This window comes from Desmodus rotundus, chromosome 4 (genome assembly GCF_022682495.2).
Source record: "Desmodus rotundus isolate HL8 chromosome 4, HLdesRot8A.1, whole genome shotgun sequence".
Lineage (NCBI taxonomy): Eukaryota > Metazoa > Chordata > Mammalia > Chiroptera > Phyllostomidae > Desmodus > Desmodus rotundus.
The window spans coordinates 110,041,039-110,068,620 of NC_071390.1; the positions used below are offsets into that span (position 1 = coordinate 110,041,039).

General features: G+C 39.8%; 1 protein-coding gene across 3 annotated transcripts in view; it reads right to left on the reverse strand.

The window, feature by feature from the left end:
• CELF2 (CUGBP Elav-like family member 2) overlaps positions 1 to 27,582 on the reverse strand; it is a 499,109-nt gene that overhangs the window by 378,578 nt on the left and 92,949 nt on the right. For all 3 annotated transcript variants that reach the window (XM_045186434.3, XM_045186435.3, XM_045186444.3), the window contains one exon: positions 9,945 to 9,980. In XM_045186434.3, the coding sequence (XP_045042369.1) occupies positions 9,945 to 9,980 (36 nt within the window). The remainder of the gene's footprint in view (positions 1 to 9,944; positions 9,981 to 27,582) is intronic.

The window sequence follows — 27,582 nt, forward strand, 5'->3', positions numbered from 1 at the left end:
CTGAGACCCACAGATCTGAATCCGCTGAGGGAGGGGCTGACGTGCTGCACTGTGGCGGTAAACAGAATTCCCACTTATTCGCTGGATAACCATGCTCCCAGTCTGGATTCTCTTTATAATCCTGTATGTAACTCAGCTTTACTCCTTAAAGTTACACCCAGGAGTGGGTTAGGAATGAAAAAGGATGAACCCATACAAGCAGAGGGTTAAGGATGAATAGTCAGGCTAAATGGTGAATTTGTTTTCTCTCTTGGCTTGTGTCACTGCCTCATGTTTGGTTTGATAACACTGTTACGTGAGTTTAATGTTGCTTATTTGAAAAATGAAAATAACACAGGATGCTTGAGTGCTCTGGGCCCAGAAGGAAAACTGTATATTTGCCAGAAAGAGGGAAAAGGGAAATGCATAATAGAAACATTTATAAAACCTAATCTGAAAAGTTTACAAGGTTTAAAATTAAGTATGTATAAATGAGAATGAATTTTATTAATTTATACACTCTTGGCAGCTTGATAATTGCAAACATCAATGGAGGCAAATGTTGAAGACAACTAAACCGACCTGAACAGGAAGGGAAACTCTCCCACCTGGGGCTCTGTCAAAGCTCAACAGACAACAAGACTGGAAACCCTTCAGAGGGGCCAGAGAAGCTTTCATTCAGCAAAGTGGTATTAAGTAAACAAAAAATAGCTGTATGTAACATACCACTTTATCGTGGCAGTGTCCCTTTAAATACAACAAAAAATGAATGACTGGAAGTTATGACACAAAATTATTTACCCAAGAGGTTGTGATGGCTCTCAGGACGCTCAAGCCAGGAATTCTCCTTTATTCTGTCATTGGCTCTGCTTTCGGCAGGCTGTGTGTGCGCGCATGCTCGTGTGTGCACGCATGCGTGTGTGCGTGTGTGTGTTCCCTTTCATCCTCTCAAGAGGTGCGACTTTTACACAGCAAATAAGGAATTCCAATTGTAAAAGTTTACCTTCCGCTGAAACCATCTTCTACCCCCTTGCTCTAGAAGCCCTGAAGATATGAATGCTTCCAGAAACAGAATGACTAAAGCCCCAGTTCTCTACAGTGACATATTCAGGAAATGGCACATTATATCTTAAAGGAGTTCAACTGCTACACAAAAGCTTTCAAGTGCAAATAATAAAATTCTAAAATTAGGATAAATGTGCTTTTAAGAATCTTTATTTTGATCATTTATTTCAGGTAACACTTGTGGATAATATAGCATAGCTCTGGATTACTGAGCAGATAAGGAAAATCTAAAAAGAAAAAAATTAGGCCAGGCCTTTATTAAATTTTAAAGTATGCCTTTGCTATACTCTTACAAAGAGCCAAACAGGGTATCGAAATCTCTGGAGATCACCAGTATAATTTCTTTATCATGTTCCATTTAAAATCTAATTATGTAGTCTACAACAAGAAGAATCTGAGCAGTTTAAATAGGTCATGCAGTGAGTAAGTTAACAATATTCTAAAGTTTCCTGGTAAAGATGGTTCCTTTGATAGTCTGTTACACATCAGGACACTATATTACAAAACAAGTGTAATTTAATTCAGTCACTATGGGCTCTTATATGCATCTATAAAGAATGAAATGTTTTGATTTAGGTAATTTGGAGAGTTAATAAAAACCGTGTTCCCGATATAGCTGGCTATGATAGATGGGGAGTATTTGCATACATACTTTCTTCGGGTAATTGTTATTTTCATGCATTATAGCAAGGTCAAGGGAAGTTTATACTCAATGTTTGGGTATTTTGTTTTTAATCAATAATCATTCATAGCAAAGCAAAAATCTGGCCACTGAATAATTAATATCTGAATTAGAGGCTTATGCAGCCTATGGTTTGACACTCCTACATTTCCCACCTCAAATTTTAACTAGTATGTGACCTGACTTTCCCGTAATAAAATAAAAGAACGAAGTAAGCACTGTTTTGAGCACTTTCATGTATCACTTCATTTCATTCTCAGAATTATTGGTCGTGTCTTATCCCCCATCTCAGAGATGAAGCAAACAGTGCAGGGAAACTCAGAAGCTTACCAAGGTCACAGAATTGATAAGTGGCCAAACCGGGATATGAACACACGCTGGACTTTGGCCCCAGAGCACATGAGCTAAACCACTTGACTAGGCTGTGTCTTATAGTGTAATAAGGTGTCTTGTCTTGGAGATGGACACTATCCAGGTACTGATAAAAAATAATTAGCATGAAGCTATCTTTGAATGAACCACTATAATAGCTACCATGTATTAGTTTGCTTATTGTTTGCCAGGCTCTGAACTAAATATATTACAAGGATTATCTTCTCATTGTGACACTGTAAGATGGGCATCACAATTTTTCCAAATTTACAAATGAAACATGGAAACAGAGATATTAACTAAATGGCTCAAGGTCGCATGACTAAGAAATGGCCAACACAAGATTCACGTGTCTGAGCCCAAAGCCCAATGTCTTAACCTCTATGCTAACGCACACTCAACAACAATGGCTCCAAACAGCCTATTAACAAATTCAGGTTAACAAACGTCAGCCAATAAGATGATTTTTTTCTGGGTGCCAAGAACATAAAGCAGTGAGCAGAGGGAGAAGGGTGACAGACGGCACAGGTACTGTATCTCATCTACCACTGGTTCTTTAGGAGAAGGTTTCTTTAAAGCTCCCTCCCTCCTTTCCTGTTATCCTTGAATGTTTGTGTGCACCCCCCTAAATTCACAGGCTGAAGCCCTAACCCCTAATGTAATGGAAACGGAGATGGAGCCTTTGGGATAATTAGGTTGAGATGAGGTCATGGGAGGGTTGGGGGGTTCTCATGATGGGGTTAGTGTCCTTAAAAGAAGAAAGAGAGAATACGATAACTTTTCAAAGATCACTTGGGCTGCTATGCGGAAACTGCACTGCAACAGAAGAAAAGAGAAACTAGTTGGGGGACCATTTTAATAGTACATGTGGGACTTTAGGATGGCTTAGAGAGAGATGGGGAAAACAAATTAGAGATAAATTTTGTAGGTTTTGCTGATGGACAGTCTGCTAAGTGTGAGAAAAAGGCAATATGAATTACTCTAGGTTTCTTGTTTCAGCAATTGGGTGCATGGTGGTGAAGTGGGTATGGGTAGGATTCAGAAGTTCTTTTTTGGTCACATCAAGTTTTTGATTTTATATCTAATTATGGATGTTAAATTAACACCTGAGTATTCAGACTTGAAGCTCAAAGAAGTTGGGGCTAGAGACATAAAAATGGGAATGATCTATATGAAGATGATGTTTAAAACCATGGAACTAGATGAAATCTCTCTCCACATCCTCTCTACAAATGAAGAGAGAAATGAGCAAGAGGAACCTTGGCACCTCAACCCATAGATTCAAGTAAGAGGAAGAATAGTCAGGAAGGTTGAGAAAAGATGGCCAGTGAGAGAGGAAGAGAATGGGGTTTGGTGTCTCAGACACTAAGGAGGCATTTCATGGAGAAGGAAGAGGTCCCTGTCTTGGGTAGGAAGCCAAATAAAAGAACAGATAAATGGCCTTTGATTTTAGCTAGATGGAGGCTGCTATTGACCTTGACCAGGCCCGTATAGTAGAATCAAAGGGTCAGAAGCCTGGCTGGTACAGGTTAAGAAAAAAAAAAAAGAAGAGTCCTGTGGCAGATATCATTCCTCAAGTATGTACAAGCCATTTTCCCCCTACCCTGACGCATACCTTCCTCCTTGATGGCAGAATATACCTCTCATTATAAAGTCTGCAAATGCCAGAAGCCCAATTTTCTCTCTTAGATCTTAGACATGGGCAACAAGTTCTTCCTGAAATTGAGATACATGAGAAGAAATACCCTTCTTCTCTAAATGTGGTCAGGTCTCTATGTGATGGCTGGAGCTGCTGCAACCACATTGTGAACAGGATGCACACCATACCCAACATGCCGAGAATGGCAGGGGAGAAAAAGGAATGTACCAGGGCACTGGATTAACGCTGGGTCTTCTCCAACCTTTTGAACTATAGCTACAAACTCAATTTACATTTTTCTGGTCTGACATAGCTACAGTGCCTTTTTGATGGGGTCGACCTGAGAAAAATAATAAAAAAGAATATATTTAGAGCAAGGTTCATGCAGAAGAGAATTTAGTTACTGCCCAGGAGTGGAAGATGCATTGTAAAAGTTTAGGATGTGGGGGTCCAGGAAGGGTGGAAGAGAGAATACATCTTAACCTACTGTGACTGTGGCCTCAGAGTCAGTATGCAATATGATATTTGGGTGCTGGAAGCAGAAAATTGGGTAGTATAAGGTTTGGAAACCAATCTCTTCAGCCAGAGGGCTTGTTTTTTAATGTTAGCTAAGTAGTAAATCTAAGAGAGAGGGGCTCTGAGGATTGTGAGGTCTGGGGATACCATGAGGTTCTATACAAAGAACTTCAGGCCTTTTTTGCTTTCCCCAAATCCATTCTATTGATTTTCCCAGATTATCCTTCTTAAGGGATAGCTTAAGAGCATTCCCGGGATTGCTCCTCAGACTGGTGTCTAAACCCCTCACATCAACCAATCATCCCCCAGGCTCCTCTTCCTGCCTCTTCACTCCAACCAACAAGATGGTACCGTTTTTTGTTTTTTACACATATTCACTGCACACCTCCCCTAGGCATTGATGATGACATTCCCTGTGTGTGGAGTGCACAGCCCCTCCACTGTCACAGGCTTAAACCTGGTCCATCTGCCCCGAAAGTTGATTCATGATGCTGTCCTTGCTTCCTCCAAACAGAAGTGGCCCATCTCGTTGCTGAAATCCCTTGGTGCCTTTAGTTTAGTTACATGTCTTTCTACCTTTCTGATGGCATTAAGCACTTTCCAGCACTATGATGGTCTGTATCTGCTACATTAGACCAAACTGCTTAGGGGAAGAGACGATGCTCTGTTTTCTACCACAGAGCCTGCAATCATCCTCGCCACGTGGCTGGTGCTCGATGCACCTCAGCTGAATTAATAAATAAATGATAAACTTTGTAAATATTGAACCAGACTGGGGTCCCATGAAAGTTAAGGGAATTGTTCTTTCTTGGGGATTATAAAAAAGACAGGAAATGTTTATAAGTTCTAGATTACTTAGCAAGAGGTTGGCCTGGAACTACCAATGTTATTTTTATGTTTGTTTGTTTTTGTTTTTTTCCTTATTTCCTCCATCCCAAGGTCCTGGCAATCACTTTGCTACTCTCTGTTTCTATGAGTTTGACTTATTTTTTAGATCACTTGTAAGTGATACCATGCATCCGTGCAGTGTTTGTCTTTCTCTGTCTGGCTTGTTTCACTTAGCATGATGTCCTCAAGGTCCATCCGTGCTGTCACAATGGTAGAATTCCTTCTTTCTCATGGCTGAATAACACTCCATCATATACATATGCCACATCTTCTTTATCCAGTTGTCTGCTGACAGGCAGGTGGTTTCCATTTCTCAGCGTTTGTAAATAATGCTGCCATGACCATGGGAGTGCAGGTATCTCTTCTATGTCCTGTTTTCATTTTCTTTGGATGAATACCAAGAAGTGGTAATGCTAAATCCTATAGTAGTTCTACTTTTAATGTTTTGAGGAACATCCATACTGTTTTCCACAGTGGCTGCACCAATTCACATTCCGCCAACAGTGCACAAGGGTTCCGTTTTTTCCACATCCTCCCCAACATTTGTTATCTCTTGTCTTTTTGATGATGGCTATTTTAACAGGTGTGAGGTCGTATCTCATTGTGGTTTTGATTTGCATTTCCCTGATGATTTGTGATGCTGAATACCTTTTCATGTACCTGTTGGCCACCTGTATGTCTTCTTTGGAAAAATACCTAGTCAGGTTGTCTGTCCACTTTTTAATAAGATTGTTTACTTTTTTTTGTTATGAAGTTGTGTGAATTCTTTGCATATTTTGGATATTAACCCTTTATGAGATATATCATTTGCAAATATCTTTCTCATCCATTAAGTTCCCTTTTAATTTTGTTGATGGTTTTCTTTGCTGTGTAGAAGCTTTTTAGCTTGATGTAGTCCCACTTGTCTACTTTTGCTTTTGTTGCCTTTGGTTACCAACATTTTTATCTTTTAATTTCTCAGAGGTCTTTCAGAGGTCAGCTTTTCATATTGGAAACAATGAGAAATATGAGATTATGTTACCTACTAAAGCCCTCCACAGGGATTGAATATCTAACTCAAACCCCTCTAGAGCCACATGGGGTGAGTTGAGCTGGCAGAGCTTATTTTGATTCTCTTTGCCTCCACCTTTTCCCTTTGCTGCTACCTGACCGGTCACACCCATGACTGAGAAATACGGTCAGTCAGGAAGTTCACTCTTGCCCTTCTACTACATAGAATCTGTTCAGATCAAATTTTAGAGGACAAAGTTCAATAGTTTAAGACAAAAACTGCATATGTTAAGTTGCAATGAAATTAATGGCTTTTAGTTGTGATAGTCACACAAAGCAAGCAGCTCCTATATTTTTGGTAGAGGGTCTCAAACAGTCATCCTATGGTCAGTAGTGATATTCTAGAAATTCCATTTCTTATACTGAGTACTTATGTTCCCTAACCCCCTCAGAAAAGGCATAGAAAAAGAGATCAAATTATTGGATTAAAATACAATAAAAAATGTCTATGTTTTTCCTTCATAACTTTACTTTAATCTTTGGATCCTGCCTCCTCTGTTTTATGCTAAAATCTAGGAAAAGATGACATCTGATGTATATACTTAATTATTTCAAGCCTCATTTACCAATACGTCATGTTCTTCAAAGATTATCCTGACTTCTCGGTGTTGTGCTTTAAGAACCAGCCTGTGAATCTCTGTTGTAACACTTAAGCTACTTCCAGTAAAGTGTATTAAACCACTTTATTTTCCATACTGTTCAGTTTACATTGAGAAACAGCAGACTACATTAACAAGGAATTAAAATGCTCTCTCTTTTTTAAAACCAGCCACTAATACTGCATGATTACATTAAAATCTCTGTTAACATAAACCTTGTTTATACCTTTACTCTGCTATCCAAAATAAAGATGTGTCTCTGTATAGGTATCATTTGCATTAAAAACCCAGCTTATAATAACTAATTTAGTGCCTGCATTCCATTAGAATAATTGGGATTTTACCATTATTTAATTAAAACACATCTATATAAACTAAACACTCCTCACCATTAAAGAACTTCTTGAAAGACCTGCTTGTAATGGGGGAAAAAACCCAAATTGTTCAGATTGCTAAAGGCTTCTTTGCTACAGCAAAATAGAAGTAAAGAGTTACATGTAAGGTTAAAAATGATCATTTCCCAGATCTAGAAATGGAACTACCCATCCCATTTCCACAATGCTTCCAGATAAAGAGGACAGCGTGACTAGTACGTGAAGCCAGTTTAAATGTGTTTTAATCCCAACAAGATCATTGATTTGACTATTTATAATATAATTACAATGCTTAGTGCATGTTGTTCATATAATCTAATTTTTCCTGGTGACACATTATTACTAGGCTTTAATTTCAGCAATAGCAAGAACTCAGAAACACTTTAGGTTATCATTAGTAATGAAAAACAAACTTGCTGCCTTGCACACATTTCAGCTTCAAAGCATTTTTAACAAGCGGGACACCATCCACGGCGCCATGATTTGGGCTGTTTCACAGAATGTTATCAACCGGTGGCCAGCTACTTTAAATTAATGCCATGTAAGGCAATTAAAGTTGAAATAACTCCACCCTTGTGCAACATTTGTAAATGGCCTTTCAGAAAATTTCAGGACAGTCAAAGCCAATGAAAACCAAACCACTACAAGATGCCATTGTCTTCCTTCCCAGTCACCTGTATCACGCACTACTTAGCAGTTGCCTGAATCACAACTTTCCATTTTTCCTAGATGTCACAGCAGAAGCATGCTGTTATGGCTAAAAGGATAAAAACCCTCAAGTCACATTCCACTAACCATTAACCGACAAAACAAAATGCCAAGTGCCTTGTGCTGAGTGGCACCAAGGTTTTCCAGGGCTCACTTGTGCTTTCCCAGTGACAGGCTAAAGAAATTAGAAAAAAAAAAACAAAAACAGGCTAAAAGCTGAATAACTGAATTCTACAAGAGTGTACAAGCAAACAAATGCTAGCAAAAGAAATATTCTGAATTCCGAATGCCAAGAGAAGTAGTTGTCATCAACAAATTATATGACTTCATGTTAATGTGAGGGAGGGTTACGATTGTGCATGGACATGCCCTGCACTGCCTGTGGCGAAAGTCAGGGAGAATACCTGAGGCTCGCTGGAGGCTAATTGAGAAGTAACTGCCATTTCTTACACCCTGGTCACCATGCCTTTAGCTCGACTGAGAAGTGCAGTTTGAACGGGATTGTTGTCCTGTTTGTTTGCAACATGATACCACATTAGAGTAACTAAAAATCATGAAAAAAAATAAGTAGGCTCATTACTAAAATATCTCCCACCAAACTCAAGAAGAGAGAGAACTCTCCCTGGGTAAGAAACCAGCTACAACAGAGGATCACTCGCAGTGAATACAGTGAATACACTTGGTATTCACAATGATAAACATGGCTACTGGACGGAATTCAGGGTGTGCACCAGATTTTTCAGATAGCTGTGATTTTTATCTGTATGATACAGCTCTTTGTGGGACTCATCTGAGGGTGGTCCACTCCTTAGCCATTTTAGAAATGTTTGGAAGTCATTCTTGATTTCATTATTTGGGGATTAACTTCTTCACCACAAACATGGGCAGACACACAACTCTCTTTCTCCCTGAAAATGACAGGATGCCCAAGCCTTCAGAGCGGACCTTGTCCAGAGTGAAGGCACAATGACAAACAAGCAGAGGGGTTACATACTCCAGAACTCTCAAGTGCTTTAACCTGCAAACCGGCACATAGCCAAAATGTTTGTTTGGGATGTTATCCAAAGAATTAAGACATGGAGCAATTTAAATATTTGGATCACAGTAAACAGTTTTTTGGCAATATTAATCATGATCCTATAAGCAAAGATTTTCTTTACATAAAAAAGCAACCAAATGTGCTTATCTCCCGTAACAGATGGTGACGATACGTACTGTTCTTATTCCCTAGTGCTGCTCACTATCATAGTCTGTTCGCACCGCTTTTTCTTGTTCTTAAGTTCCCTTGATTTCCATTTCCCAATACTCTAACCCTATTCCTTCATTCACAAATGGTTATTGAGCACCTTCAAAGACTAAGGCACAATGCTAGGTGCTGTATGGGATGCCCAGCAAAGTAACGCCACTCCCTTTCTTTTTTTCTTCTAATAAATGGTGGTACATTTGTAATGGCTAGTTCTCTATAATTTGCATCCTCTTAATCATATCTTACTTTGTAAAGTGACAAAATATCAAAAATATATAAAAATATTGATCAATTTATATGTTGATTTCTTTTTGCTGGTGAGATATTACTAATTATTTATTTCCATGATATGATAAACACAATATATATGTCACCCTAAAAACTATAAGTTCTTTAGGGGAATCTCAGGATTCTTTCATAAATCTATAAATCCTTGAACACAGTGACATTAGTGGATATACTGAAGAAAAAGAAAACCAATTCCATGTATCTTTAGATTGCCAATCCCATGAATATAATAAAAGAAACAGCATGTTGACGATTTCTGTAAAGAATATAGCTCATCCATACATCCCCAGACAAAAGACAGAACTTCGAAAATGAATAAGAATTGCTCGAAGCCATATGTGGGCATCATCCTCATCACTTCTTGGTGATATAACTTCTATGTGACTCCCACACAGTTTTTGCCTTTTACACAGTGCAGTATGGGGTCTTAAAATCTGATGCGAGAAAGAGAAAACGAAGTCCTCTCTGAAAGCACACAGCACTTCTTTCTGGGTACATCAGAAATCATGCACAGCATAAGCAAAAGTTGTCTGCTCACCTTGGTAGACTTCCAGCTAATTCTGTGGTTGTCTCTCTGGAGGGGAAAAAGAAGATAAGTATGATAAGCTTATTTCATTAAGTTCTAAAAATGTGTTTAATAAAACCATAATATGTGCCAAGGAATAATGGTATCATATATGTGCAAAAGATACTGTATATGCAGCTGTTGATTTAACTTTGTCTAATACCATTTCTGATTAATTCCCATAAACATTTCAATGGCTATTTTCAAAGGAAACTTTATACACATGTGAAATACCTGCCTTTGCCTCCTGGCGATAAGACTTAACTAAGTTTAAGACATTAAAATTTAAAAATGTACAACATACAGAAGGAAATAGGAAGAAAAAATCCTAAACCACCAAGACATCTAAAATATTTTAGATATTTTCCACTTAAGTACAACACCTGTCTTCTCTTCCCAAGAATCATTCAGGAATAAATTCTGTTGAGAATGTGTCTTCACGCTGATGCGCTCTGTCACCTAAGGTTTACGAAGGAATGTGTATGGCACAAAATCTAATTCTTTTAGTAGCAAATTCCTGTTTTTCACTTCTTTGTTACCATGTCCTACCAGCTGGGATTATTGAAGGAGACGCTAAGATAAGTCAAATGGCACAAAAGACAAGTCACTAGTTGAATGACCAGACACAAATTTAAAAACTAAACTTCTCCTAATTGTAATATCTTGTCCTTCCATCAGAGATGTGCTCTTGAAAATGAGAAGTGAGGAGGAGGATGTGGAAGACTGATGTTGAGATATTTTAAAAGTGGAGGTGGGCTTCCTGGTTGAACTGGGAGGTTGTTGTGCCTGGAGAGAGCATGGAAGCTCCATACACCATGCCCTTGGCATCTCTTCCAATTGGCTATTCCCAAGTTCTATCCTTTCTAATAAATCAGTGATCCTGTGTGAGTCACGGCAACACAGTGAAAGATGGTGAATTACTGCTTTGGGGGGCGTGTGTGTGTGATTAAGGTATGCCCTTCACCAAGAGGCCTCTAGTCAAAACAGGAAGGTAAAACTCAGATTTCAATCGGGAGAATACAACTTCCGATACTCTCTGGATGCTTGTCCTTTGCAAGCAGTAGAGTCTTTAGAATGTTTGTTTTACTTTTTCAAGGAGATTGACATTAAAAAGGAACAATCATCTGGTGGTGGTGTCTATTTTCATGTCCCATGAGATCTAGATCTTGATTTGGATGTTTTTGAGAAAATGTTCAGTGTCTGACTTAATAGCAGCATTACTACTGAAGGTCATCCTGGTGTCCTCCCTGAATATCCTTCTCAACTGCCCCTGATCCACGCATAGCTGTTCTCTGTGATCCATTCCACCAGATCTCCTCAAAACTAACAGACAGAAATGAGAAATGGCTAATGAGTTACCACCACTTTTTTGCCCTCTCTCCAGTGATAGGCTGTTGCCAGCTTCTGCTTCCTGCCCCAGCCTCAGAATGGACTGAATATTTGCTCTGAAAGAGAAGTTCATCGCATGTTCTTTTGAATAAATATCAGGTCGACTTCTTGCTGTTTTTTGTGTGTATGTGTGAGTGATATCACACTTGCAGTTGTTTCCTATGGTGCTTGGAAATATCTTAAAGGTACAACTGCAATTGAGTTGTATTTTTGAAATTTTTAAGTTGTCTTTGAATAGAGGGTGCTACTCTGAATGTTATGTAAAGCACAGAAAAAAATCAAAGAGAGAGCTGGCATCTTGGTCTGAGGGCAGTATTTAAGAGACACACCTAGACATGGAGGGAGGGAGGGAGAGGGAGGTGGAAAGAGAGAGGAAGATGGGGCAGGAGAGTAGAGAAGAGAGGAAGGAGGAAAGTTTGGTTGTATATTGCGTGGAGTTTAGGCCTTCTGGAAAAATTAAGACCCAAAATAAAGCTGACATTTACTCTTCTTATAAAAACCTTTGTAGAAGAAAACAATAATGAAAGGACTATTTCTTGTGGACAATAAAATGTGGAAGGAATAATCCTATTTATCATCTTTATAGTCAAACAGAGTCGCAGAGTTTAGAAAGGAAATTTGCTCTTATCTAGGAATGAAGGCTTTATCACTAGGCAGCTGAGAGTGAGGATTATTTTTACTTTCCATAGAGAGCTCTCTCTAAATATTATTTGCAATTAAAATGTTTATATTACTTTTCAATATTCAAATATAGTTTTGAATTGCACAGAAATCCATGTTTATTATAGAAAATTTGGAAAATACAGAAAGACCTCCAAAAGAAAATAAAATAACCTATAATTATATAAACTAGAAAGAATTTTAATGTATTTCCATTTAGTACTTATTTCTATACAAGTAGAATCATACTGTGTACAGTTGTAAATTCTTCCTGTAACAATACAATAAAAAACAATATTTGATGGCTGTATTGTAAGACAAATGTAATTCTTAGGAACAGTAGTGCAGTCACTTCTTTGGGTCATCTGATCCCTTTAAAAATATAAACACCTTACCTACAAAAATACAACGATAAACCCACACATATACGTACATAATGTGATGTGCAAATGCAGATGGTCTATGGACCTCCCGAAGCAAATATGTCCGTCCTGATTTAGAAATCTCGGCTTTAAACTCACATTGTCGGTACTCATCTTGCCAATTCAAATAAAGGACTTCTTCCTCCATGAAGTGCCTGGGGCCCTCTGGGCTTCTAGAACTTTCTCCTATCTATTGTCTGTGATAGGAATGTGCTGGTTCCCTTAGAGCTGTCCTGCCTTAAATAAATGAGTGATTCTAAGTTCGACTGCTATAGAGATGTTCTTTCCTAAACAACCATACAATATTAAACCTTCAGCTTTCAATGGTAGAGAAACTGGCTTTTGAGAGAAAGTTTTCATTCCTTCAGCAAAAACCACAGTTGAAAGCTTTGCCCACTACACAGCTGAATGCCTCACATCTATTCATCTCTTCTAAGAATCCAGTGCCTGCATAAGAAATTTCTCTTTCCAAACAGAACCTGGATCATGAACAGCCCAGCTGAGAAGTACCCATCCCTTTCATCTCCCTTTATGACATTTATCACAACAGAAATATCTTTTAAATCTTATTACTTTTCATTTTGTCACCAACATATGTGAATACTCAACAAATCTTTGTTCAATTTGTAAGGAATGAATTAATAAACTTTTCTGAACTTCTGCTGCCCGTGAGTGTTAGATCTCTGTTTAGAGCTCGAACATAGTAACAGCAGCAACCTAGGGTTGACATACAATTACCTGTCCTTATTTCTAATCTTTTAACTCTTTATTTTTGCTTTCCAGATTATTATCCATATTTTAATAGTATGAGCCCTCCTGGTATCTTTTTAAACTACTTAGGATGTACGTTATAGTAAGTCCACGTACATCATTTCTCAACCTCACATTACACCGACATTTTCCTTTGTCCTTAGGGCCTGTTCTGGGCATTGTAGGGTGTTCAGCAGCATTCTTTGGCTCTATCTACCAGATGCCAGAGGTATCTACTCCCCCCAGCTCCCATTTCTCATAATCAAAATGTCTCTCCACATTGCCAAATATCCCCGAGGGGCAAAACTGCCCTCGATGGGGAACCACTGCAATACAGCAATAAAATTTGGGGTTGATAACTGACTTCTGTTTCAAAGCCTGACTGGATTAACCAACGTTCTCCATTCCCATGGAAAAAAAACATAGCAACAGCCCTCTTAGGAATGCCTGTCTCACCTTGGCTCCTGCTCCCTAAGTCTGCGTGCTTACCAGCAAAGAGTATGCTGTATGTGCTCCCTGATCCACTTATGTTAGTGGTACTCATTCTAATTTTTAAATCTGATTAAACATGATATAAAACTGATGAACTATGAGCATGAAAAACTTTTTGTTTCTTTGAAAACAAAGTCAGATTCTTTGGAAAGATTAAAAATAACAAGCCGTTTAAGAATATATGTTGAATTAGGTTTGGGGGCAAGACAACTATAAATACTGGGGGAAGAAAGACAAGGTTTACACAGTATCTTTTCATTTTTTACTCTTCTTAACAAATAAGCCAGAAATTCCTAAATAGTGACGTATGGGCGTGATTTTGCACGAAAGACAATGCCTAAGTCCATTCAGTAGATCCATACATGCAACAAAAGATGCTGGCCTGACCTTTACAGCAAAAGGCAAAAATGTTGGGGAAAAAGTTACATTCTCCACACAGTGAGTACTAGCAGGGGGAAATTATGTCTTATGCAATCATGTACTCAAAAAGCAACATAGAAGTTGTAGACATTACTTCATAGGAAAAGTAAGTACTGGTGAACATAAATGAATGGATGAACACAGGTTAAGTGATGTCACCCAAAAACCTGATGGCTCCACTGGAGCGAGTAGCCCCACGACATTAGAGAAAGTACACAGCAAGCACAACTGTACCTGACTGCCCCGGCACAGCTAAGACTCACCAACCAACAGCCATTTTTGAGATCAGCAAAACACTAAAGCTTTTAAAATGATGAATTGTTCATTTTTACCTGTTTACTATTGCTGACAAATAGCCTGAATTATTCATCTTTCATAAATGTATACCTTTTGTAAAAAAAGCCCTTGAGGCAAATAAATTTAGCAGAATATGCTACGTTTCACAGAGACAACACGGCTCTATAACCCACCTGAGAGAACTTGCAGAAGCTGCCACACGGAAACTGCTGAGGGCAGTGAGACGGTCTGTAGGGTGACGTAGTGGTGGGCACACACACACACACACACAGACTGCACAACACTAAGAGTGAGCCCGAGTGTCAATGGTGGACTTCGGGTGAAAATGTTGTGTCAGTGTAGGTCCTAATGAGGGTTCAACTCTAACCAATTCTAGTCAATTCTAATGAAGGTGCAACTCCAAGGGAGGATGTCCATAGTGGGGCGGGGCACTGTGCATGTGAGAGGACAAGAGGTACATAGGAAATGTCTCTACCTTCCCCTCAATCTTGCTGTGAAGCTGAAACTGCTCTAAAAATTCAAGTCTATAAAAAATGAAGGTACCATAAAGATCATGCTTTTTTCAATGAATTTGTATAGGTTGCAATGTCCATTATTGATATTGCTTTCTAAGCATAAGTGGTCTTCAGCACTAATACTTACTCATTCAACATATTCACTGAGCCTTCAGAATATGTTCGGCACAAACCACACGTGGTGCTTCCAAAGGCACCAGGATGAATCAGATCCTGACCCTTCTTTCCAAGTGTTTACACTCCAGTAAAGGATGTTACATAAGGTATGAAGGGGTGAACACTTTTTATTTTCCCACAGCTGAAAGCTCCCCTAAGTCAAAGACCACGTCTTACTCAAAATTTTAAATACTCGGTGCCTGGCACACACCAGGCTCTCAATAAATATGAGTGTGATGAGGCCATGAAACATTTTCTACTTGGAGGTAATGCCAATCTCTTAAATTCACTTAAAAAAAAAATGCCTGATGGAGTTATAGCAGTATTTGGAGTTTCATTGTACTAATTTCCTTTTCTTAGTTATCATTGCCAAGATAATCTGCCTTTAAGAGGAGAGCAAAATGCTAAAAATTGAATGAAAACAATGATGAAAAAAATGACAAAGCAAAATTATTTGTTCTGAGAAATAGAGTTGTCCAAGGCCTAAGAGGCAGACCAAAATGATGGAGGGTGTGAGCTTCTGACTTTAAGTTTAAATGTGTGGGCCACTGACTGGCGCAGAGTGATGCCGGTTTTGATCAGCCGTCTTAAATAGAGGTCTTCCTCCTCCACTGCTCCTCTGCTTCCCATCCCGGAACTAGTCAAACAGCTCTTCTTTTAGGAAGTGTTGAAGCAAGGGCACACCATCTATTTCTGTGCAGCATGCCAGTTTCCAAAATTAGGTGACAACAATAAAGCAGAGGACATCAGCCCCCATGCTAATTGTGTGTCAGCCTGATAAACGTTTTTAAGACCTGGAATGTTTCTCTCTAATGATACCTTCAAGTCTTCCAAAAGTACAAAGACTTTTCAAATATGTTAAGATAGCTTTTTTTAATTGCCTCTCCTGCAAATGATTTAACGTGCTGGTTGTAGAAGGACTGAGATTTTCTTTATCTTAATTAAGGGTAAAAATATTACAATCAAGCAGATTTTTTCTTTCCTCTTTTTCTTTTTGTTTTTAATCACCACACTTTGGGCAAATTGTGGGTCTTTAAAGGTGGATCAAGCCCTGGCTGGTGTGGCCCAGTGGATTGCACACCTGCCTGTGAACCAAAAGGTCAAGAGGTCGCTGGTTTGATTCCAGGTCAAGGCACATGCCTGGACTGCAGGTCAGGTCCCTGGTTGGGGGCGTGTGAGAGGCAGATGTTTCTTTCTCTCTTTCTCCCACCCTCCCCTCTCTCTCAATAAATAAAATCTTAAAAGAAAAATTGGATCTATTTCCAAATAATACATAGACAAGAAGATCAGCTTAAAGGCATCATTACAAATCCATATATTAATTTACGACAATTCTTCTTATGTGGTGAACCTTAGCCCTGGGAAATCCGTAACACCTCAGAGACAGAGGTTTCTTCTCTGACAAGGAAAGCCCGGGACACCACGCCCTCCTCTTGCTCCCTTTCTCTCCCACCATTCATCTGTCCTCATGGTCTCTTTATTTGGGCTGTTCTTTATTTCTTCTCTCCCACTTTGATCCCTCCTCAGTTTTCACTCACGTGATTAAAACATTAGCGTGTATGCATGTGTATGTGTGTGCAAATCTGTGTATAGACACAAGCAGTCATTCCCACACGGTGAAATCTGCACTTACACACATACACACTTACAGGATACTTATTTAATAGCAGTCACAAGTCTAGGCCATTTACATAGGTTCACTCACTTAATTCTTATAAAAGCCTCATGCAGTCATCACTATGATTAAAACCCAGTGGAGATGAGGAAAGCAAGACACAAAAATGTTGAATTGCTTCCCAAGGTCACATAGCTAGTGACAGACAGAGCCAGGCTTTGAACCCAGGCATTTAGGTCCCAAAGCCTTGCTTTTGATCATTATTCTACACTGCTACCAAGTACACGGAAGCTACAGGTAGAATTAATGTGCTGCACACTCATTCGTTTGTCTAGGTTCCGTGCTAGAGCAGGGAACTACCACAACAAAAAAGCCATGGTCCTGCTAACAGGAACTTTACCTTCTAGAAGGGGGAGATAGACACAAAATATAAGCAAATGGATATTTATCACTACGTGCCGTAGTGTGCATTAGGAAGAAGAATAGGCAAGGCGGGGGCTGGAATGGAAGAGCGAAGGTTGTATGGGGGTATTTCTATAGGGTGGCCAGGAAGGGCTGTCTGCTGGGACTGAGTGAATATGGGACTGCATGTAACACAGCCACTTCTCCCCACCTTAATTCCTCAGGCCTGGTTCCTTTCTTTGCACCAGTGCATTTCACCCTTCTCTTCAGTGAGTATTCACCACGCACCCATGGCATGGGGCGGACAGTACTAGGTGTTGCTGCAGTTTAAAAAAAAGGATAGGTCTGGATCTGTACATTGAAAATGCTGACAAACTAAAAGAGGAAACAAGACCCCCAGATAAACTCACCCAGTCTCTTAGAAAACTGTAGGTTCTGACAAAAGATACTTCACAACACTACAGAGGCTGGCCAGCCTCTCAAATCCATTCCTGTGTGGAAGTGAGTGAACTACCCGCCGGCCGACATTCACAGACATGGTCTTGCCTGCAGACCAGCCTCACAAGAGAAATGCCTTGAGGTCCCTCCTGCATAGCCTGCACTCACAGGGATTAACCTTTCCATACCCCTCCATTCAAAAACTGTCTACAAGGTGGAGTTTCTCTTTAAAGCACTTTTGGTATTTAGCTCAGGCTGGGAGTTGCCACTTGTGAGGAGATGGGACTTCCATCCACCAAATCCCTCAGGAAACCGGGGTGTACTGGGGGTAGGGGGACAGTTGTTTAGAACAGCAGTCCCCAACCTTTTTGGCACCAGGGACAGGCTTTGTGGAAGACAATTTTTCCACAGACCCGGAAGAGGAGGATGGTTTTGGGGATGATTCAAGTGCACTGTACTTAAGCTCACCTCCTGCTGTGTGGCCAGGTTCCTGACAGGCCCTGACTGGTACGGGTCTGCAGCCCTGAGGTTGGGGACCGCTGGTTAAGAACTAGTGACCTACATGAGGCAGCAGGCCTGCCTGTGATTTGGGGTGTCAGAAAACTTGCAGCACTAAGACCAATTTAACCTAAAAACTGACATATCCAGCCTTTAGAGTTTTTAGTTCCCTGGACAAACAGCCACTATTGTGTGCCTTTGTGTTCCAGTGCTCAACGGCCTTGAAAATAAAATCGCTCAAGGTTTCTGTTAATCAGCTCTTCAAACCAGCCCATCTGGCCGACCGTCATTTGGGGGTGGGGGGCGGGAGGCGCTGTTTAAATAGCACTGCTGTCCCATCATTTCCAGGCGGTGGTAAAGGCTTTTGTTTTCTTTCAAAAATGTCATTTCAGCACTTAGCTTAGACATGCATGTGAAGTAGAGACACTGCTGGTGGCATCAGGGAGAGGAGTGTGTCCCGAGCACACTGGGGGCTCCTTGGGTTAAGTGTTGTGAATCCAGCATGGTTAAAGGACGCGGTGGAGCAAGGACCTGAGTTTGGCCCATAGGAACAATTCCTGCTTATTAAACCTCCCTTATTTAGCCATTAGCAATGGCAAATGTAACCAGCAGAGGGACAGTCGCAGACGCTAGAAGTGACACATTATATTTTATATAACAACTTGTGCTCTCAGACACAGAAAAGCAAAGGCAAAAACCACCAAAACACAGACAATGTGCACGACAGGCTGTGTGTGTGTGTGTGATTGTTCAAAGCTTTGTTAACAAAGCATCTCTCCAAAAAATAAAAACAAAAGAGGTGTATTTTCTTCAAATACTATGTTTCTTCAAGGGAAAGGGGTACCAGGTCACTAAATGACCTCTGCATCTAATATTGCTTCATGACTGTGCTCACAGCTACCCTGCAATTCATAAGTGGGCTTTGTTAAGTAAAAATATAACAAAAATTATTAATCCAAGTAAATTTTTTTCTTGGATAAATCAGTTTGAAAGTAGGTCTATTTTACTATAAAGACCAATTTTTCTCTATTACCTCGCAGAGACATAATATTACCCATAAGTTCTTGTAATGAGAGAAAATCATCCCTATTCTTGAGAATTTCTGGATCAAAGAGGGATTTGCAAATACCAGCCTGTAATGTAATGTTTGACTAATGGCCTAATCCATCAGCTGAAAGTATTGATTATTGAATTCATTAGCATATTTACTAGCATTTATTTATTAACTTGCCAAATGAATATTTCTATAGCTCCTACTATGCGCCAGTATCCATGTGTTGGGGTTGAGCAGGGAGTGAATAAACAGGAGCCCCTCCCTCAGAAGGTCAACCGTCTAGTAGGGAAGCCATCAGAACAAAGGCCCACCCAAGGGGATGTCCAGCTGTGTAGGCAGTAGGGTGAGATTGTATCCACTCCTACACCAGGGTCAATTCCCTGTCAGAGAGCTTTTTGGTAAAACAAATCGAGAGACTTCATTCATATCATAATGCCAAAGTTGTGACTGAGAAAGATTTTAGCAAGAGGAAGCGTATTTTTTCTTATAGATGCTGCCCTTCCCAAGAATGTAAAATACAAAAACTATGATCCAGTCTGAAGTAGATGTGAGAACTGCCAGGGCTTTACGCACTTTTCCAGGTCAGGGTGTGGCCTAGGGGAGGGCAGCAATGGGCTCTGGGACACCTGGAGGACTGAGGGGGAAGAAGGCAACTTTGGACAGCCACAGTCGAACTCATGGTGGGATGAAGTGAGAATGAAAAAATGGAAGACGGGTCCTGGACTCCTGGTCTGTTTGAGATCAGCCTCGGGTCCTAGTACTTCCACCCCTCCCCCTTCAGAGAATCGACCTGCAGGTCCTGCAGGCACCGGGTGCTGGAGCGCTTTGAGGAACACAAGCTGGAACTTCAGGCTCTTGTTTATTTCCATCGGATCCCCAAAGTAAGGGACATACATGCGTCTATTCGGGGAGTGGTGTAGCTGTGACCTCTGCTGAAAGCACATCCCCTCAGAGGGCTTCCGTCTACCTGGTCCCAACCTCCAACCTGCAGTCGGGAATGGGGTTCAGCCAAGGCACTCAGAGCCACCCCCCACCTTTTTCAAATTAAAAAATGCACCAGAAATTATGTCAAGGCTGATTGGCTATGGGGTTGAAAGCTCGTAGTAGCCATTCATGGGAATTGAAAAGTAGTAAGGTTTGTTCTGATGTGATTTGGGGGAATCTTGGCTTTATTTATTAATTCTTACTTTTCAGAACAGTAGCTATAAAAACATAACAAAATGCTCCTTTCTCCTGAAGTTGAAGAAGCTACTTCTTTTCTCCAATAGTATATTCTTTTAAAAATCTAGCCTTACTCAGTGAAGAACAGGATGGTGCTATCACCTCATTTCCCAGAAGAGTAAAGTAGGGTGTCATGAGGTTCTAGAGTTTTTGATAAAACATCGGCTCAGGACTCAGGCTCAGCCTTTCTCACCATAAAGGCAGGCAGGAACGTCAGACACCTGGGCAGAGACAGAACTCGATTTGAGTTTGGAGCACAAAGAAGGAGCCAGACGAAAACTCCCCACTCACAGGACGCAATGACCCTACTTAAATTTGCCCATTTGAAAAAACGTGACTCTGAGTGGTATCTGCAGAGGGTTCGTTAGTGCTATTGTAGATCCTTGGTGTTTTCCAGGTCACTTCTTGGACCCTGCTGAGTAAATTAAGTGTGGTCTTTATCACTATCTCCGGAAACTCAAACCTGTGTATTCAGCCATGGTGGGTCATGTCCACTCTGCTCATTTAACAATTGTCAACGTGTCATTTTTGTGTCAATGGGAATTCTGAACTAACCCCAGATGAAACCTCCAACCTTCTGCATATTCATAGATGACAATTATGTCTGTACAATCACTAAAAAAATCAAATAAAACCAACAGAAATAGAATCGACAGTAAAAGAGCTAAATTATAGATAACAGAATATCCATAAAACTATACCTCATCTACCGAAAGTGGGTGCACTGTCTATATGCCAGGGTTTCTTTAGCCGTTGGTGATATTCAGCATATTGCAATTCAGTGCAATTATAGTTAGCTATAATTAAGAACAATTACAGCTTTTATTTCGCTACTTGTTCTTTAAAAGCACATTTGTAATAAAACTTTTTTTAAAGGTGAAGAATATAATTATATATCCTTATAACGTCTCCAATAATTAGTTTGACTAAAGTTTCTTCAGGAACAATTTTCATTTTAACTGTCAGATCTGCCATTTATAGTCAATGGAACATATTTTAAAAAATTCCATCATTAACCTTTTTCACCCTATATTGCTGTATATGAATTATTGGTACAAATTGAAGGTTTCAGTATTTAAATATCTAGGCCTGCTGCAAGCTATAAAAAAAAATTTCTCCTTTTAGTTGTGTAGGTGTGTATGTACCTGCATGTGTGTGTATGTGTGTGTAGTGTCTTTTAATGAAAAAGAAATGCTAGCCATGGCCAGTGTGTCTCAGTTGGTTGGAGCATTGTCCTGTAGACCAAAAGTTTGCGGGTTTGATTCCCAGCCAGGGTGCATACAAGAAGGCAACCAGTCAATGTTTCTCTCTCTCCCCCTCCCTTCTTCCCTCTCTAAAAAGCAATGAAAAAATGTGCTCAGGGGAGGATTAAAAATAATTTTAAAAATAGAAATGCTATATTTATAGGGTATGTTTTCTTGCTCAAGATTTTTTGGGGAAAAAAGGCTGCTTGTGTTATAAAGGTATGTTCTCTAGTTCTATATTACAGAACACTATCTCTTTGTTTACTTACTTCATATCTATGCAGGGCCCAAACCATGCAGTACGAAAACTAAGAAGTCCCTGCATTGTTACAAATCTGCCTCTCATTTAGTAGAGTGCACAGTCAATATCAGCTTTATGGGGTCAGTGTCTAATTAGGATCAGCGAAATGCTACTGTCTCATAAATCTAGACTCTGACTCAATGCCACTTTATCACTGTCTCCCCTGCTGGACTGTAAAGTCCATGCAGGCAGGGGTGGTCTCTTATCCCCTCTATCACCAGCACCAGAACAGAGAGTGCCTGCGTAAAGTGCTCGGTAAATTGAATATGTTGAATCAATGAAGAGGGGTTTTTTTTTTCCAGGTCTTTCCCATTTATGTTGGGCATAATTGAAAATTAATCACCTGGATGACTTTGAAGATAGAAGAAAATTAGGTAATAACAACTCTGGAAATTAAGGATATTTCCCCCACTTATCTGGTTGAATTAGCTGTCCTGGGAAATAAACTGTTAGACTGTGCACCTGGGAATGGGGTCAGTGGTTGAAACAGATCATCTTTTAAGGTACTTTATAACCATGAGATTATCCAACAGCTTAAAAAACTTAGACCAAATCTTAAAGGAAATAAGCATAAGCCTAAAAGGGCATGTATATTAGTGTGAGTGTAAGGGTGTGGATAAAAGCAATCCCACTCATTAGTATCAAAGATGCTAAGACACAGAAAAGTTGCTCTTGTGAAAAAATCCCTCAGTATTCAAAGTACTGAAACTGGCTTGGATGTGATTTATATTGTAAAAATTTATCATTTAGCCCATAACACCCATCAATTACTACCTCCTTCCTATCTTTTAATTGCCTTATTTAGCACTTTACATAATTTTTCTTTTATTTTCCACAACTGTTAGATAGTTATTGTAATGCCCATTTTTAAGATAAGGAAATTAAGGCTTACAGAAGTCACATGAATTTGAACCCAGGCCTGTCCAACTCTAAAATAAATAGCTAAAACAAGAAAACAAAATGACGTGTGGCTAATCATGGTCAGGAGAAACCAGAAATAGGATGGTACTCTGCCTGGATCTCCATAGCAATCTAACCGCCAACATGAGAGAAACAAGGATCTAAGAAAAGAAATTTCACTCCCACACTTTACCTATAGATCTTTTCTATAAGAACCAGTAAGCTTTTCTCTTACTGGTTCTCAGACACAGATGCTTTCTATGGAAAAGGTCTGTATGTACTGGAGATACTGAGAGCAGATACAGGGGTCAGGTGGTAGTTTTCAGGCTCAGGTCTAGGGTTAAGTGTTATTTTAAACTACTTCTGGTATCTCCCCTCGTCCAAATGCACAAGAAGTCATAACATGGCCATTCATCACAGCACTGGGTATAACCAAACAATCTAAATGCCCACAAATAAGTTAATGGCTAAATAAACTGGGCTTTATCCACAGTGGAATATGTTTGGGGGGGTTAGGAAGAATGAGGTGGTCGTCTATGTTCTAAGATGGATAAAATTCTAAGGCACGTTGAATTATAAAAAGGATAAGTTTCAGAATAATACCTTGGGTTTTACGCCGGTGATGTTTAAAACAAACACAGATCCAAGTGTACCACGGGTACATCTGGGTAAGAAAGGTGTAGGAGCAGGCTCGGAAGGAAACTCATCAGGTGGGTAAGTGGTGCCACCGAGGAAATGCGGGTGGTGGGCATAGAAAATTTCAGTCTTACATGTAAAATTTGTTTTTAAAGGGCCACCCAGCCAACCTGAGGGCCCAGAGGGCGGGGTGTCATTTCCAGGGCAGCAGCAGAGCGTCCAGCTCTCCAGGGACAAAAGTGTCAGCTGATTGCAGCATGTCCTGAGGAGCATGAGGAGCTGAGGACCAACCCTCTGTCTGGTTCCCTGAGAGCGTAGCGGGGTGGGGAGGTCTGCAGGCTCCGATCCAAGATGGCACAGGGGGCAGCATAGTGCTCTACGGGTGCCCTGCCTCCCCCTTGCGACCCTCGCCTGTGGGGCTGTGGAAGGAACACTTACCGCACCCGCAGCCTAGCCAGGTCCAGCCACAAATCGAGTGGGTCACTCATTGTTTTAGGCGGAGGCCCGGGGATCGACACCCCTGGCAAGGCCACAGTGAGCTCCGGTCGTCTCCCAACAGCTGCACAGCGGAGCGGGCCTCCTGTCCACTTGGGGCGCTATGGATATTCCCGAAGGCCCCTCTGCTGGCTGCTCAGCAGCACTCCGGGCGCAGCTCTATTCCCAGGTCTACCTTCCCCAAGGGCTGCCAAGGAGAGTTTGGGGGAATACAGGGTGGAGAGCTATGAATAGAGAGGCGAGTTCAAAGAAAATGCAGCTTATTCAAAATTTCCTTTCGCTTGTTAAGTCTGGTTTAACAGTATGCGGATAGTGTTTGTAATGTATGAATTTGAAGAGACAGCCAGCATTATTCTCATCTGTGGTATATCATTTCTGCTTCTGATACGATTTTTTTTTTATAAAGTGCACTTTCAGATCTTTTTATTTTAACTCCCTACAACTGTATGGATACCACTTGGTAATAAAAACAACACCCCCGCCCCTCCCCCCCAAAAAGATGCAGATAGTTTCCTGAAATGTGTTTAAAGCCAATTTTTTAATGCATTGAATCAATTTTAGGTGCCCTGAAGAAGCTTTCTTATTTAAAGGGGCCCGTTGGAGACTGTTTTGGTAAGGAATGTTATCGATGTCTCACTTGGTTATAAATCAGTATTTTCATAAATCAGTTTTGCTGATTGGAAATTTTTGCAGTAAGGGTTAAGTAGAAAGTAAGGCCATGTTTCTACTAATAAAGTAATAAATCCTGGGTGACAACTGTGGCCTGGGTTCCAGATGTAGTCATTCACTGGTAGAACCTTGATGATCCACAAATATCACAGAAAAGTTGTAAAAAGTAAATGCAAATGGCACCACCTGAGCAAACATTCCAGTGGAACACGTCCCTTGGCTTATATGCAGTCAGGGCCAGCCTCACCCCACTTAGAAAAAGATAGTGGGGAGCTTCAAGGAAATCTCACTTTCCTTTTACTAATCTAATCTCCCAGACTGCTTCTGTGAGATCTGAAATTTGTATCCCTCCTTTTTTCTCTCCTCCTCCTCCTCCTCCTCCTCTTCCTTCAGGAACAGCTCCTCTCTGCCTTTTAAAGGTATAATTGATATACAATAAGCTGCACATACTTAAAGGGTAGGATTTGGTCAGATTCAACATATGTATACACCCAAGAAACTACTGCCACAATCCAGTAAATGAGTGTACCCACCAACCCCCAAAGTTCCTTTCTGCCCGACAGGAATCTCTCCCTTTAGCCCACCTCCTCCCTAAGTAACCACTGGTCTGCTTTCTGTCACTCTGCACTAGTTTGCATTTCCTAGAATTTGATATAAATAGAATCATGCATTATTAACTTTCTTGGTCTGGCTTCTTTTACTCAGCATAATCATTTTAAGATTCATACATGTTATAGCCTATATCAATAATAGTGAATTCTCGTTCACTGCTAAGTAGCATATCACTGTATGAATATGCCACTATTTACCCATTCTCTTCTTGATGGACATCTGGGGTGTTTCCATCTTTTAACTATTTTAAATAAAGCTGCTATGAACATTCATGTAAAAATCTGTATATGTACATAGTATGATTTCCTTTCTCTTGGGTAAATATCTAGGAGTTGAATAGCTGTATCATGTGGTAGGTGTATATTTAACTTGTTAAGAAACTGCCAAACTGTTTTTCAGTGACCGTAACATTTTGCATTCTGCCATCAGTGTGTGGGAATGTATTACCGACAGTTCCAGTACTTCCCCTCTCACCATAATTTGGTACAATCAGTCCTTTAAACGTTAGCCATTCTAACAGGTTATAGTGGTAGCTCATTTTAGATTAATCTGGATGTCCCTAGTTAACTAATAATGTTGAAAATCTTATATGCTTATTTGGCATCTGTATACATTCTTTGGAGAAGTTACCTGTTCAAATTGTTTGCCCCACTTTAAAAATTTTGAGTTTTTTTCTACTGTTGAGTTTTAAGAGTTCTTTCTCAAATTATAATTTCAAAGGTTTTCTCCTAGTCTGTGACTTGTCTTTTCATTCTCTTGATAATTTCTCTCAAAGGGAAGAAGAATTTTTTTTTTTTATGAAATCCAATTTACCAGCTTTTGGGTCATTTTTTTTTTTTTTGGAATTGTACCTCAGAAATCTTTGCCTACCCCAAGTCACAAAGGTTTTCTCCAATATTATCCTTTACAAGTACTATGGTTTTAAGTTTTATATTTAGTCTTGTGATAATTTTGCATTAATTCTTTTATGTGGTATAGGGATCAAATTTAATTCCTTTTTGCATGTGGATATCTAATTGGTCCAGCACCATATATTGAAAACCCTATCATTTTTCCACTGAATTGCCTTTGCATGTTTGTTGAAAGTCAGCTGTCCATATGTGTATGTAGGTCTCTTTCTGGGCTCTCTTTTCTGTTTCCTTCATCCGTTTGTCAATCTTTGTGTCATTATCATACTGTTTTGATTACTGCAGCTTGATAATAAGCCCTGAAATCATGTAATGTTAGCTTTTTAAATTTGTTCTTCTTTTTCAAAGTTATTTTATTTATTTTAGGACCTTAGCAATTCCACATGAATTTCAGCCAATTTCTACCAACAAAGACTGCTGGGATTTTGATTGATTTTGCATTAACTCTATATATCCATTCAGAGAAAATTGACACCATTACAATATTGAGTCTTCTGACCCATGAATGGATGTTCTCTCCATTTACTGAGGCCCTCTCTAATTTCTCTCCACAATAGTTGTGGTTTTCAGTGTGTAGATTTTCACCTCTCTTGTCAGATTTATTCCTAAGTGCATACGTTTTTTTGGTGGTATCATAAACAGTGTAGTTCATAGACATACAATTTAGTTTCACATGTAGTTCCTACATCCTGCCAAACTGCTAACTTCTTTATTAGTTTTAGTAGCTTCTTTGTAGATTCCATAGAATTTTCTATATTACACAGTAAGTTGCTCTCGAAAACACAGTTCCACTTCCTCCTTTTGCATGCAGATGTCCTTTATACTGCCCTTGCATAGCACCGTCTTCCGGACTGCCCTGCCGAGAATCTCCAGTACAGTGTGCAACTGAAGTGGAGGGGCAGACATCATCGTCTTGATCCTGATCTGAGATGAAAATCATTCAGTCTTTCACTATTAAGTATGATAATAGTGGTGAATTTTTCATATGAGATTGAGGAAGTTCCTGTCTGTTCCTAGTTCGCTGAGAGGTTTTTTTTTCTTTCTTTCAGGAATGAATGTTGAATTTTGGCGAATCCTTTTCTGTGCCTATCAGATGATCATATAGTTTTCTCTTTTAGTTTGTTAATATGGTAGATTACATTAAATCATTTTCAAGTTTGCAAGCCTGACATAAAATCCACATGGTCATCATGAATTTTCTTTTGTATATAATTTTGGATCAATATAAGAAGTTTCCTCTTTATATATTATTGGATTTAATATGCTAAATTTTGTTTACAATTTTTGCATCTATGTTCACATGGATAGTGATCTGTAATTTTCTTGTAGTGTCTTTGGTTTTGATACTAGGGTAATGCTGGTCTCATAGAATACATTGGAAAGTATTCCCTGCTTTTCAATTTTCTGGAAGAATTTGTTCACAATTGTATTACTTTTTCCTTGAATACCAGGTAGAATTACCTGTAAAGACTTCTGGGCCTGGAGTTTTCTTTGTAAGAGTTTTTAACTACAAATTC